The sequence below is a fragment of the Lissotriton helveticus genome, chromosome 6 (genome assembly GCF_964261635.1).
Source record: "Lissotriton helveticus chromosome 6, aLisHel1.1, whole genome shotgun sequence".
In the NCBI taxonomy this organism is placed as follows: Eukaryota; Metazoa; Chordata; class Amphibia; order Caudata; family Salamandridae; genus Lissotriton; species Lissotriton helveticus.
Genome location: NC_136067.1, coordinates 242281107 through 242294186, shown reverse-complemented (window position 1 = coordinate 242294186; position 13080 = coordinate 242281107). Strand labels below are relative to the sequence as shown.

At 42.8% G+C, this 13080-nt stretch overlaps 1 protein-coding gene across 2 annotated transcripts in view; it reads right to left on the bottom strand.

Annotated features, from left to right (window-relative positions):
* The window catches only part of CD2AP (CD2 associated protein), an 802607-nt gene that overhangs the window by 230980 nt on the left and 558547 nt on the right, over window positions 1-13080 (bottom strand). For both annotated transcript variants that reach the window (XM_078647692.1, XM_078647691.1), the window contains exon 15: window positions 7632-7744. In XM_078647692.1, the coding sequence (XP_078503818.1) occupies window positions 7632-7744 (113 nt within the window). The remainder of the gene's footprint in view (window positions 1-7631; window positions 7745-13080) is intronic.

Here is a 13080-nt window from a genome sequence, read left to right as displayed (position 1 = left end):
ATTCAGAATGGAAATGAAATACAGGCACAAGCTTTTAGTTGCCCCTGTTGCCCCATATTGGAAAAATTAAGGGATTTTTCAATTCTGCTAACAATCATATTACACAGATGCTCACTATTCACTTGAAAATAATGATCTGAATAGCAAAAACTGTATCCAGGAAGGATATAATCATAACTTTGCTCCAATTACTAACAAAAAAGGAGAAAATAACAAAGAGAAAAAAATCGAGGGGAAAAAATTCCCAAAATGCAGTAACAAGTGAAAAAGAAAAGTCCACTGAACAGCAGACAGTGAGAGGGGCAGAGGAGGTGGCAAATACAGTATTTAACCCTGCTCCGGAACAGAGCTTCAGTTCACAGGTCCATTGTATGGAAACAAATCATCAAAAGCATAAGCAAATGAACATAATAAAAAATTCCCCACTCGTCCTAACAAAACGACAAAAAAAACGAGCCAGAAAGGTTAGAAATTGTCTACACATTAGTAAAACATCAACCCAACATAGTGTGGACAATTACCCAATTTTTAATCATCAGAGCAGATGTAGATCCTCACGGGTATTGGGGAAAGATCGCAAACAAGACGAGGAAGAGGTAGAAAATCAACACATGCAGTCAGTACCAGCAAAAAATCAAACAAATTCGCTGGTAGAAAATAGCCCAGTTGGGTCTCAGGGTAGTGTGGGCAGTGACCTTGTCTTACCCACCCTCAAGGAGCAACGCACTACTGAGTTCATTGAAATTAATGACCCGGAAATAATAGCAAGAAACAAACCTAAAGGGAGCAAAATAGGACAAGCAATACATACCGGAAATCAAATGAAACAACCAGAAACGTCAACAAAACAACAATCAAGACAGTTTCAGATTGAACACGTACATGGTGTTCTCCCAGACAAAAAAAACATAAAAGACTTAAATGTAGGGGTATGCAGACAAGAATTGCCAAAAGAAGAGACAAATACAAATATTAATACCAGACGCAAAAGTAGTACCGAACAGAAATGGATCATAAAACCACAAGAAAATCTCCTGCCTGACATGAATACTAGATTAAATCTCCAAGATTACAACTGTGAAATTAAGCATGACAGACAAGTTACCACAAAGATGGATGGAAGCTTGGGAAAAAACAGGGAAGACTTAATACTGATTAGTATAAACCCAGAATGGGTCAAACTAAAGAACAAAAGAATAATTGAATCCGAAAACAAACCCAAGCAACTGTCAACTTCTACATTTGTGCAATCATGATCAGAAAAGCATAAAGGGAAGTATTGGGAGAGATGACAGAAAACAGTCTGCAGACAGATGAGCGGTCAGAATATGGTAAAAAAAAAAAATCAGCAGCTGATCATCATAACAAGGCAATATCATGACACAAACATCAGGGATACTAAGGAATCGGGAAGAAAGCCATCAAATGAGCAGCCGCTATTCTCTTATGGTCAAACAAAAGAGAATAATCCAGATCTAACAAACAAGGTTCTATTCATCCCCCATTATCATTCACAGGGTCCACAAGATTACCTGAACAGAGGAAATATCCTATGGCTGATGACAGAAATTCCAACACTGCAACATTCAACATCTGCAGATCTAATAGCAATTGAATTTGTTAACTCTGGAAAAAATGCTGCAAACGAAGGTACTATAGCAACATGGAAAAATGAAGAGACTGTAACCGAAATATTGCAAGAAATCACCAAATTCGAGGGCTGGGGAATATCACTCACTATCCCAGTAATCCAACGATATCCGTCTACATTTATTTCCAAAACAAAAAGTCCAGGAAAAAACAAAGTTCCCTCGGTACTAAGAGGTGCAAAAGGTGCAGAAGGGGAAAATATATATCAACAACGGAGAATAAAGCATGGACCGCATATCCAGGGATGTACAGGAGAATGAAAATATAGTCTAACCGGAGAAACAGCAGCTCCCACCATAAAAATCCTATCATGAAACATCGCAGGGGAAAAAGGAGTCCTTCAGGACAAAGGAAAGATAGCGTACTGGGAAAACTATTAAATAATTATGTTACAAGAAACCTGGCTGACAGCCCCTGTAGCTGACCCAGGTTGGATAGGACATCATGTTAATGCAACAAGAACGCAGCAACACGGAAGAGCAAAGGGTGGTCTTGCTTGTTTATATCTCAACATCACCAAAAATCTTAAGAACTCAAGTGCTGTCGACAACTTCAGCCATGCAAATACTAAGAATGGACCTGGGCATACAATCAGGGGTAAGCACTATTATTCTGATTAACATCTATGCTCACCCTAAAACCAAATTAAAAAAAGACCTCTTCAAGAATGTCATAGATGTCATCACAGAATTTCGCTGTGAACACCCAACCTGGGAGATAATCCTCACAGGAGATTTTAATGCAAATCTATTTCACCCTGAAGAAGAAGAAGATAACATTCTTGTAGCAAACGAAATTTGGGCTGTAGAAACGCAGCTGTTTCATGAACAAAACCTAAAGATAAAATAGGCCAGCAATTGATACAGGAACTTGAACATCTGGGAATGCGTGCCTTAAATGGAAGAATAAAACAAGATAGACCTGCCAATTGTACCTATATTGGCCCCCGTTCGAGCTCAACTTTGGACTATACAATAGTAACTCTTCCACTTCTTAGGCAAATAATCAGCTTCAAAATTGAATGCTCAGTCGATAGTGATCACTCAGCTCAGCATATCGAACTTAAAATAACATTATTTAAGCATCGAGAAGCCCCAGTCATCGATGGGGAAACATCAACAATTAATTTGAAACGTTTAAGGTGGTCTTGTAGCACTCTACCGGATATTGCTCTAAAAGCCAAAAATGTAATGATATCTCTGGAGCCAGAAAATAAAACGGTTTCAGAAACATGGACCGTTTTTTGGGAAAAACTAACCGAAGTAGGAGTATCCACCAAACGTACAACTAAAAACCGAAAATATAATAGTAACTGGAGTCAAACATCACAAAGCTTGGGAAAGCACCTAAGAAAGGCACTGCGAAAGGCTCAACGTCAAAGTCCGTGGTCCAAGGTATGGGATGAAGTACACCTTTTAAAAAGGAAATACAAAAAACAAATCTGGATTGATAAAAAAACTGAAGAAAATAACTTTTGGAAGAAATTGGTATATAATGCAAAAAGATCTGATGCTAGAGCATTCTGGGACCTGGTGAATTCCACGAACAGAAATTCTAAAATTATCAACATGTCCTGCGTTATTGAGTACGCATGGGTACAGCATTTAATTTCAACATTCTCAATTAATATTCTAAACCATCCGCCCACAGTTGTGACGAAGATAAATAAAAAGCAGAAAGTAGAAGCATCTCAGTGGACAGCACCCCATGCTGAAACAGAAATTCTACAGATCATAACCATAAGTCGGCTTGATAGTGCACCGGGTCCGAATGGTGTGCCGCTGGCAATCTATAAACAGGACCCCAACTTCTGGGCACGCAAGATGGGTAGTCTGTACCAGATGATCAGCACCACTAGTAGAATCCCAGAAAGCTGTAGAGGTGCGATTATTAACCCAATATATAAAGCTAGAGATCGTACAGATCCTGCAAATTATCTCTTGATTGCGTTGATAGATGCAGAGGCTAAATATTATGTATCCCCGATTCTAACGGACTTGATAAAATGGTCCGATGAAAACAAGAAAATTCCCATGAATCAGTCGGGCTTTCGACGCGGCACAGGTACAATATCAAATATAATTGCCGATAAAACCCTAAGACAGCGACAGGCACTCCACCTATGCTTTGCGGATTTTAAAGCAGCCTTCGACCGCGTTAATCGACACACATTATGGGCCAAACTTAAGCATCAGGGCTTACCCGACATGCTTCTAAACTCAATCATTGATCTCTAACTAACACCTGGATGCAGGTCAAGATTGCCGATGGTCAGAGGCGCACAAAGAGGATCTACACTAACGAAGGGCTTAAACATGGCTGTGTATTGACCCCTTACCTTTTCAACTTATTTATGGCTGACTTAACACCAAGGTTAGACAGGGTCAATTCTCACCCACCGCGGTTGGGTACACTACCACTAACACACTTGTCCTATGCAGATGAAGTTGTACTTCTAAGCCATACTCGAGTTGGATTGCAACGATCAATTTATGAGTTAGCCGATTACACAAAAGCAAACCTAATGGAAATAAATATAAAAAAAACAAAGGTCATGATTATAACAAATTGTCGACCGAAACATCAAACATTTATAATTGACAACACCAAGTTGGAAGTAGTTGATAACGACAAATATTTGGGTATATATTTGGAACAAAGGTTTTCTTTTGCTACGCAGCAGGAAACAATTGAAAAGAAGGGAACTGCTCTACTGTTTGCTTTTTGCAGTATTCTGAAATGACTAAAAAGGCCCATCGTTCGTCCCACTTCTTGCTATCATGAATGCAAAACTACTACCGACTATTGCATAGGGAAGTGGGGTTCATCATGGGAAAAGTGCGCCATTATTAGACAAAATAAAAACACGAGTCTACAAAAGAGTATTCCATCTGCCATGTGATGCCTCGCCAGCCCAAGTACGCCTTGAGTTTGGATTACAACAACAAAAAATACACAAAAGGTATGAGATAATCAAATTTTGGTATAAAATATGGCTGAATCGGGATCTAGATATTAACTCTGTACTCTGGGAAGCTCTGCAAAATGATTCAAAATCATACTATGCAAGGTACTTTAATTCCTCACTGAAAATAACTAAGATGGAGGCCCTCTGGCAAAAGGAAGTTGCCATGGACATCTTTTCAGTTGATTATAAAAAAAGCGGCAAAAGCTCACTCATTAATTGAAGATAAAGCAATCTTAAGCCGACGCGCGCACGCATGGATGGTCTTACAAGCATACACGAGGTCTGAACCAGCAGCATACCTGGCCTTAACATTCCCGCCGCATCTGAAAACTAAGTATATGGAGCTGCGCATGGGGAAATTGCCGTCCAATGCCGATCAACCGATGTGGAGGCCGAAAAGATTGTGATCTATGTGGAGCAGCAGTACAGGATTTTATGCACCCGATATGCACCCGATATACATCTGCCCAGGCCTGGGGCGCAGCTGCCAGGATTTGCTTAAGAGAAAGTTTATTGAAAAATGCATTCGTACCTGCAGATCGGCAATATTAAGTATGGACTCAAAGGACCTACAATTAATTTGCTATATAATCAAATTTTTAACCCATTTTGAGAAAGTGAAGAAAGAATAATGTAGCAACACTAGCGGAATTTGTAAAACTGCAAAATGTTTCTTAAACTTGATATTAATTGTTTACATCTGATCTTTTTTAATAGGCAATATCTATACTACTATTATAAAGCAAGAACTTTCGACCTTTGAGGCGGGTAAACTCGGGAAACACAGCGCCAATCCACACACCCGATACATCATTGTAATCGTCCGGGTGTGCAGATGGACATAGGCTATATAAATTAAAAAAATATACGTTATTTTAAAAATTGACGATAAAAAAAAAAGTAGTCCCTTGAAAGTAGCGCCGGCCGCGACCTGCGTGGTGACATCAGGAGCGCGGGGATGAGCAGCGTGCAGGAGCGGAAGAGGAGCGGCGGACATCAGCGCGGGGAGGAGCGGCGGACAGGCTGGAAGGAGCATGGAGGAGCGGCGGACAGGAACGGTGAGGAGCGGCGGACAGGAACGGTGAGGAGCGGCGGACAGGAGCGGCGGGAAGAGCGGTGAGCGGCGGATGAGGTAGGTTATTTATTTATTTATTTATTAAGGAGCGCGGAGCGGCAATGACAATCGTGAGCCATCAAGAGCTACCAAACGGTGCATTAGCGTAGCAAACGGTGCATTACAAGAGAAAAAAGTGACGTGTGCAGGAGCGGCAATGACCATCGTGAGCCAAAAAAATACAAGAGCTAGCAAACGGTGCATTAGCGTAGCAAACGGTGCAGTACAGGAGAAAAAAGTGACGTGTGCAGGAGCGCCAATGACAATCGTGAGCCAAAAAAATACAAGAGCTACCAAACAGTGCATTAGCGTAGCAAACGGTGCATTACAGGAGGAAAAAGTGACGTGTGCAGGTTACAAAAGCATACAAAGTAAACAGAGGTATAATACTGCAATATATGGAGGAAGGCTCCGGGGGACCCACGGACAACGTCGGGGCGGCGGGGGGCCTGAAGCCTAATTGCTCCCGGACAACGTCGGGACGGGCTGCTAGTGTAATATATTTTATGTTATGGAACATTGTAATGGTTTTAATTAACTACATAATAAACTATTTAGACAGTTAGACCTTAAGCCTTCAGGAGTCTTTTTGGCCAGAGCGTAGCAGATTTTGATGCAGAGGGCAACACATAGTAAGATAGTCCTTTTCTGCACTGCACAACCTTTCTTTGATCCTACGTACCCCTCGAAGAGTTGGTCGTTCATCCGGAACTCTTTAGTGCGTGTAAGGTAGAACGGCAACGGTCTTTTTGGGCCCAGACGATGGAGTCTCCCCTCTTCATTAGAGCGGTGCAGAGGAGAAAGTGGGCAAGGTGACCGATTACCCGACGCGGACACGTGTTACCACTTTCGGAAAGAAAGAGGCCCTAGTACGAAGCTCCAACTTATCAGGGAAGATGGTCCGATAAGGAGGCTTGGATGACCGAGCTATGCAATTCGAAATTATTGCCACTAAAAAGTATGTTTTGATCAAAAGTAGCCGGAGGGGGCAGAGGTTCGAACGGAGCACTCATTAGGAAGGCGAGAACCAAATTAAGGTCCCACTGAGGCAGGAAGATAGGAGGAGGAGGGAGCATATGTACAAGCCCCTTAAGAAATCTATTTTCAATCAGGGATTTAAATAAAGGACGTTGGTCTGGCAGCCTCAAAAAGGCAGACCGGGCCAAAAGGTACACTTTAAGAGAATGACTTGAGAGAGGTTCAAAAGATCTTTCTGTACAATATTTAGCAAATTTGTGCCACCGGTAAAGCGTACACTGGCTTGGTAGAGGAACGCCTGGCTGCCAGAATAACATTATAGACTTCGGGAGGAAGGTTGAAAGCTATCAACTGCTGCGCGCTCAATCTCCACACAATAAGTTGACACGTTCAGTAGGTGGACCCTCCCTTGCTGCTGTGAAAGAACATTTTTCCAAAGGGGCAGACTGATTGGAGGATCGATGCTCAGCTGGAGAAGCGCGGGATACCATACTCTCCATACCCAGTCCGGAGCCCCAAGAATGACTTGACTCTAGTCTCATATGTGAGAAATTCAAAAGGTAAGGAATCTGCAGCGCAGATACATATTGCACTCACATTGCTCAGTAAGTTGTGAGGAGCTTGCGGTCTAACTGGTTTTTGGTCTCGGCTTGGAATACTGAGTCCTTAGTGCCAGGAATCTAGAAAAATCAAACTTTACTTGCTAGAACAATCTAGGAAACATATCAGTGCAATTTCAAAAGTACAAAACTCTTGCCTTTTTTACCATAACATGACACTAAGCATCATGAACATAATTCTACATTTGTCTCATACAGTTGGTTAAGAGGATGTATAACAATGGTACATCAAATAAAGTGCAAAAAATGTTTTAGGACAAGATACCTCTAAGACCGAAAGAAATACCAAAAGCATGCTCACCGAATGCCTGCCATTAAAACGACCCGGCAACCTTTTCCCTTGCATTTTGGGTCTATTTGCGGTTGGATGTGATAAATTCTCTGAGGTAGGTATTACATCATCAAAACTTGATCCTAAAAAACACAAGCAAAGAAAATCACAACACTGCTATGAATACAATGGTTGACAATTATAAATTAGACACAAAAATCATTGACACTTTTGCAGAAAATGAAGGTATTCAATAAAAAATAAAGCTCAAGCAGAAAGGAAAAAGTGCCCAAAAGTATGATCATCCCCACCTAGCTTCAGCTGTGACACCCGTAGAATAGAGACACTTGAACTGCATTTAATTCATGAGTTAATCCTTTTCAACATTGTCCAGTGGTGGCACACCTATAACGCCTGAGTTTTGTATATGCCAGATGCTATATTATTGCTTAGTATCCATACTTGGCAACAACCCTCCTTAATCACATCACTAAGCCCACGCACCAACCTTTATGTTAAAAAAAATGGACTACATGCATTACACCTCAACATATACAGTCTCTAATGTTTAGTTATTCGTCATAATTTCTGGTGAAATGGTTACATAATTCATTTCAATGTGTATATAATCCTGTTAAAATATTATATAGTCCGAACTAAATAAAATTCACTAATTTGCACAACTAGACAGAAAGTTTCAACTGAAGAAAACAGTCAGACTAGAAAATGAAGTGAGGTTGATTACAATGGTTTTCCCTCACTTTAGCATGACCTGTGCTTGATTTACACAACACACTACCAGAACTTCATATGGTGAAGAAAACCAAGAGGGTTCACTGTTTCAAGACGGCCAAGGAAACACTAATTAAGCACATAAGGTCGAGAGCCATAAAATACCAGATTAGAGTGCATACTGCTAATTGGAAATTCTTCATCAAGAAAGCTCGAAACCTAGAGAGCCTTGCAGAAAACTTGCTTTGCAAAATATGCGCATACATTTTATAAACCAAAAAATCCTGTCAGCAAAACAAATTCAAGAAAATTGCTTAAGCCATTTGTATGTCAGGCTCCAGGATGGGACAATAGAACATTGTTGTAAAAGAAGAGTTTATGTACTTGAGTAATGCCACTTCAGCGCTGAAACGAAAAGAGAACAGATACAGAGAAGGCCACATCATAGCTTGCATTTCAGCCAATAATCGTAAACCTCAAGCCTCAACCGGCATTTACTTTTTTGTGACAGTATATTAGTCATGATTTTAAATGAGAACTTTGTCAGGAGGAAGTGGTGACAGAGGGTTATGTAGGACTCGATTCTAATTAGTTTTATACCTAAATCACCAAGTTAGTATGTGTTTTTTTCCAGGAATACCAGAAGGTAACTTGCTTCTAGTATATGTCCATTACTCAAGGGGAAGTGTAGATTTAGCACAACTGGAAAAGAAGCTTTACTGCTAAAAAAGTCGCCTTTGTTCTGGAGGCGTGAGCGCTAATACCTTCAGGAGGTTCCTTCTTGGCAAGGGCATCACAGATCATGATTCAGACCCCAAACCAACGAAACAGTCCTTCCCTGGACTGCTATGCCTTTCTTGTTGCCTATGCACGCAACAAACAGTTTGTCTTTGGACTGAAAATCCTTAGTCATGTCGACACAATAACAGATTGCCCTACGAGGTTCCAGCTTATACAGCCCCTCCTTCTCCTTGGTGAGGCGGAGCAGAGGAGAAAAAGTGGGAATAATAGACTGACACACGGAATGGTGTAGCTAAATTCAGAAGGACAACCGCCTTAGTTGTCATAACCTGCTAGTCTGGTAAGAAGAATGTGAGCCGGGACTGACTTTATGGAGGAGGGAGGACCGAAAAGATGAATTTGACCAACTCTGGCAGCAAATAAAACAAGCTCAGATTCCCTAGCATGAAGGTGGAGACTCTAGAGGTATGCTGCAAAAGGAGGTCTGCTCGGAGTGGGAGCTGTAGAGGGCACAGGGTCTCAAAAGATCTGCATGCTACACCTATCCCAGCCTGCCTGGATCAGCAGAATGACTTGTGCCTGATCCTGGTGCAGCTTTCATAGCATTTGAGGAATCAAGGGAAATTCGGGGGGAGGAGGGGGTCGCAGTGCAGTGTGGAGTGGATAATTGCACATCAGATGAAATAATCCCATAGTTCCCTTCCACAGAAAATAGGGGGACCCCCAAAGGAAAAAGAAGGTCTTTACTACATCTGGGTAGAGATGCTACTCGTGGTCAGCAAAACAAAGCACATTTTTTATCGGTCTGCTTATGTTCAAAGAGTATGCCAGATGGTTGACCACCTGGAGGCCTGATTCAGGTCCACAGCTCCAGTGATTCCCGGCACTTAGGACGAGAACCTACGCTACCCAGCTTGTTCATATATTGCATTGTCATCATTTGTTCGTCAGGAACTGGGGAGATTAACTGTGAAAGGAGGGCAGGAAGGTCTTCAGGTCCAGGTGCATCACCAGTAGCTATAGCTAGTGGAGATTTAATCCTTGCTCTTCCAAAGACCTCTAATCTCCAATTCCTCCAGGTGGAGGCACCAGTAACCACTGAGGCCCCTGCTGGTGATAGGCAAAATAAGTCCCAACAGGATAGGTTCTCCTCTACCGACCACTAATGAAGATCTGTAGCAGTGTCTGAAGAAATACTGAAGATGTCTTTCAGATCGCACCAGTGTTGGAACCTCTGTAGATGTAGACACTAATGGAGAGTTTTTGTGTGTATGAGTGACCAACGACCTGCAGGAAGCCAGCAGAAAGGGGACTGGAGTATGAGCACCTCCGCAAAACATTTAAATCATATCCTGAATGTCGCGCATCTCCTGAAGAGCAGATAATATCCAATACTGACCCCATGAACTGGATGAACTTGGAGGGCTCCAGGTGTAACTTGGGAAGACTGATGGAGACACCTCTGACTAACCGTAGCAATGCTGTGGCATTCAAGTGGTCAGATATCATTTGAATGCCCCCTGGGGTGAGCCTGCCTTCAGCAGGAAATTGTCCAAGCATAGAAATACTGAGATCCCCACAGCACAAATCAGAGGCAAACACTGCATCACTTTGGAAAAGACCCTGGGGTGCCAAAGTTAATCCAAATATGGCAGCAAACTGGTAGTGAGTGTAACCTACCACAAACTACAGGTACCTCCTGTGCAAATGCAGTATCAGATTGTGGAAGTAAACCTCCTGCAAGTAGTGGGATACAATCCAATTCTTCCAATGCCAGTGCAAGAAGCACCTGAGCAAGTAGCAGCACACTGAATTTATCCTTTCAAAGGAAATCATTCAAGACACTAAAGTCCAGAACAGGATGCAGACAGCTGTCTTTCTCGGGCATGAGGAAGAACAGGAGTAACAGTTTGTCCTGTCTCATCCTCTGGGAACAACTCCCCTGCCTCCTCCTTCGACTAGGCCTTGATCTCATGATGGACAATGTAAATGTGCTGGGCTGAGTGGGAGGAGATAATTGGGAGGGAGGGGAAGGGATGTGAGAGGAAAACTATTGAAATGAAAGGCACAGCCCACTTTCTATTCTTTGTAGGACCCACTGGTCAGTTGAGATGGCTGCCAGGACTTACAAATGGTGTGTCACACTCTTCCCACACACCCACCCCTCCCACACCCCCTTTTACAGGCCTCAAGTAATTTGCTTTCTGGATAGTGCTGGATATGGGTAAAAAGACTGTTGGGTCTTCCTGCCTTTGGATCGGACAAGTCCCATGCAACGATGCAGGAACGGTTTTTAAGGCTTAACAGTTGAGATTATGGTGAATGGCGAAAAGGCGACCGTTTGCTAGCCACATAATTTATAGCATCGTTGGCTGGCAGAGGATGACAAAAGTACCGAGCTGTAACTCGATCCTGGTTAGAACTTTCAAAGGCCGAACCTGCTTTTTGCCTTACAGGTGAAGACTCATCGAAGGTCATGTCAAATAAATTGGCCTGGACGCACCCAAAAAGTCAGTAGAGCGAAGTCAAACATGTTGTCTAATGGACTCAGACCCCAGGGGCCGGCGGTATTCAAGCCTGACCCACTGACCTGTTTTGTCATGTCTTGCCTATCTCAGACTTCCTCCTCAAAGTTTGCTTTGAGATATTCTGGCAGACTTGGCTCCGTCATTTTCACCATCCCCCCCAGGACTTGGACGTGAGCGCCAGACTCCCTGAGGAGTACACTTTCTTCCACATGGCCTCAAGCTTTTAAACTCACAGTGTGGAGGCACAACTCAGAAAAGAGCTTTGTGAAAGAGGATGCCAAGACTACAACGCTTTCTGACAAATGTTGGGAGGACAAAAAGAACAAGTATCCATGGTGCTTCCCGATAACTGTTGGCAACTACCCGATAACTGTTGGCAACCTGTTAGCTCAATGTTACCGCTAAGGTAGGCTTGACACGTGACATTGATGGACTCCATCAGGTCCATGTTAAGTGGAAGCAAGGGCTCAGAGGTAGTAGAAGTGAGCTGAAGGATTTCTGTCAGGCAATCTGCCTTATTTTCTCTATTGTGTCTCAACAAAAGGAGAGAAAGGGTTTTTAGGGCACTCTTAGTCCCCAAGCAATATACAAATAATCAAAAGAAGAGTGACCAATACAGGTAAGGTGTATAAAAAGAGGTGGGTGTCGCACGTGAAGTCTGAGGCCAGTTGTTAGTGATCCGATGGTAGGACCAAATTTCAAGAAAAAATGCACTATTTTTTCAGGAAACCCTCACTCACCCTAGTGGTGACATGCTTCATCATCGGGTCCACCGGGAGAGATCGAGTACCTCCCCGGTGTGCTACGACGCCAGGAGACTGCGGAGCAGGTTTTTGTGAAGATGAAGTGTGAAAAATTATAAGGTTTAAAAATGTCAAAGGTTATACCAAAAAACTTTATTCACTGGTTAACCTGACATATTAAAAATAAGATATGTGAAGGGAAACTTAGCCAATTACTTTATACTGGTGTTTACCCTGTAAAGAAGGTCAACATGTTTCTGCCCATTTATGTGTGTAAATTTACTGGGCTTTCATCAGGACCGGTAAGAGAGTGTGCCAATGACAGGAGGGGCACGCTAAGGCCCGCCCTGCCAATGGTCGTGAAAGTTAAAAATAGCACTATGTGTAAAATTGGTGCACAAAGAAAAAGAAAACAAACTCATAAGTAGTGGGGGTTTACCTCTTTTGTGAGGAACCTAGGAGTTTGTAAAGAAATAGATCCACGCCCCATAGAACACAGGAGGGGGGTGGGAGCGACAATGGCACACCGCCCGCAACGCTCGGCACCCGCTCGGCACCTAGCTTCACCCTCGCTTCATCCACGAGATCCAGCGAGGGTGAAGCTAGGTGCCGAGCGGGTGCCGAGCGTTGCGGGCGGTGTGCCATTGTCGCTCCCACCCCCCTCCTGTGTTCTATGGGGCGTGGATCTATTTCTTTACAAACTCCTAGGTTCCTCACAAAAGAGGTAAACCCCCA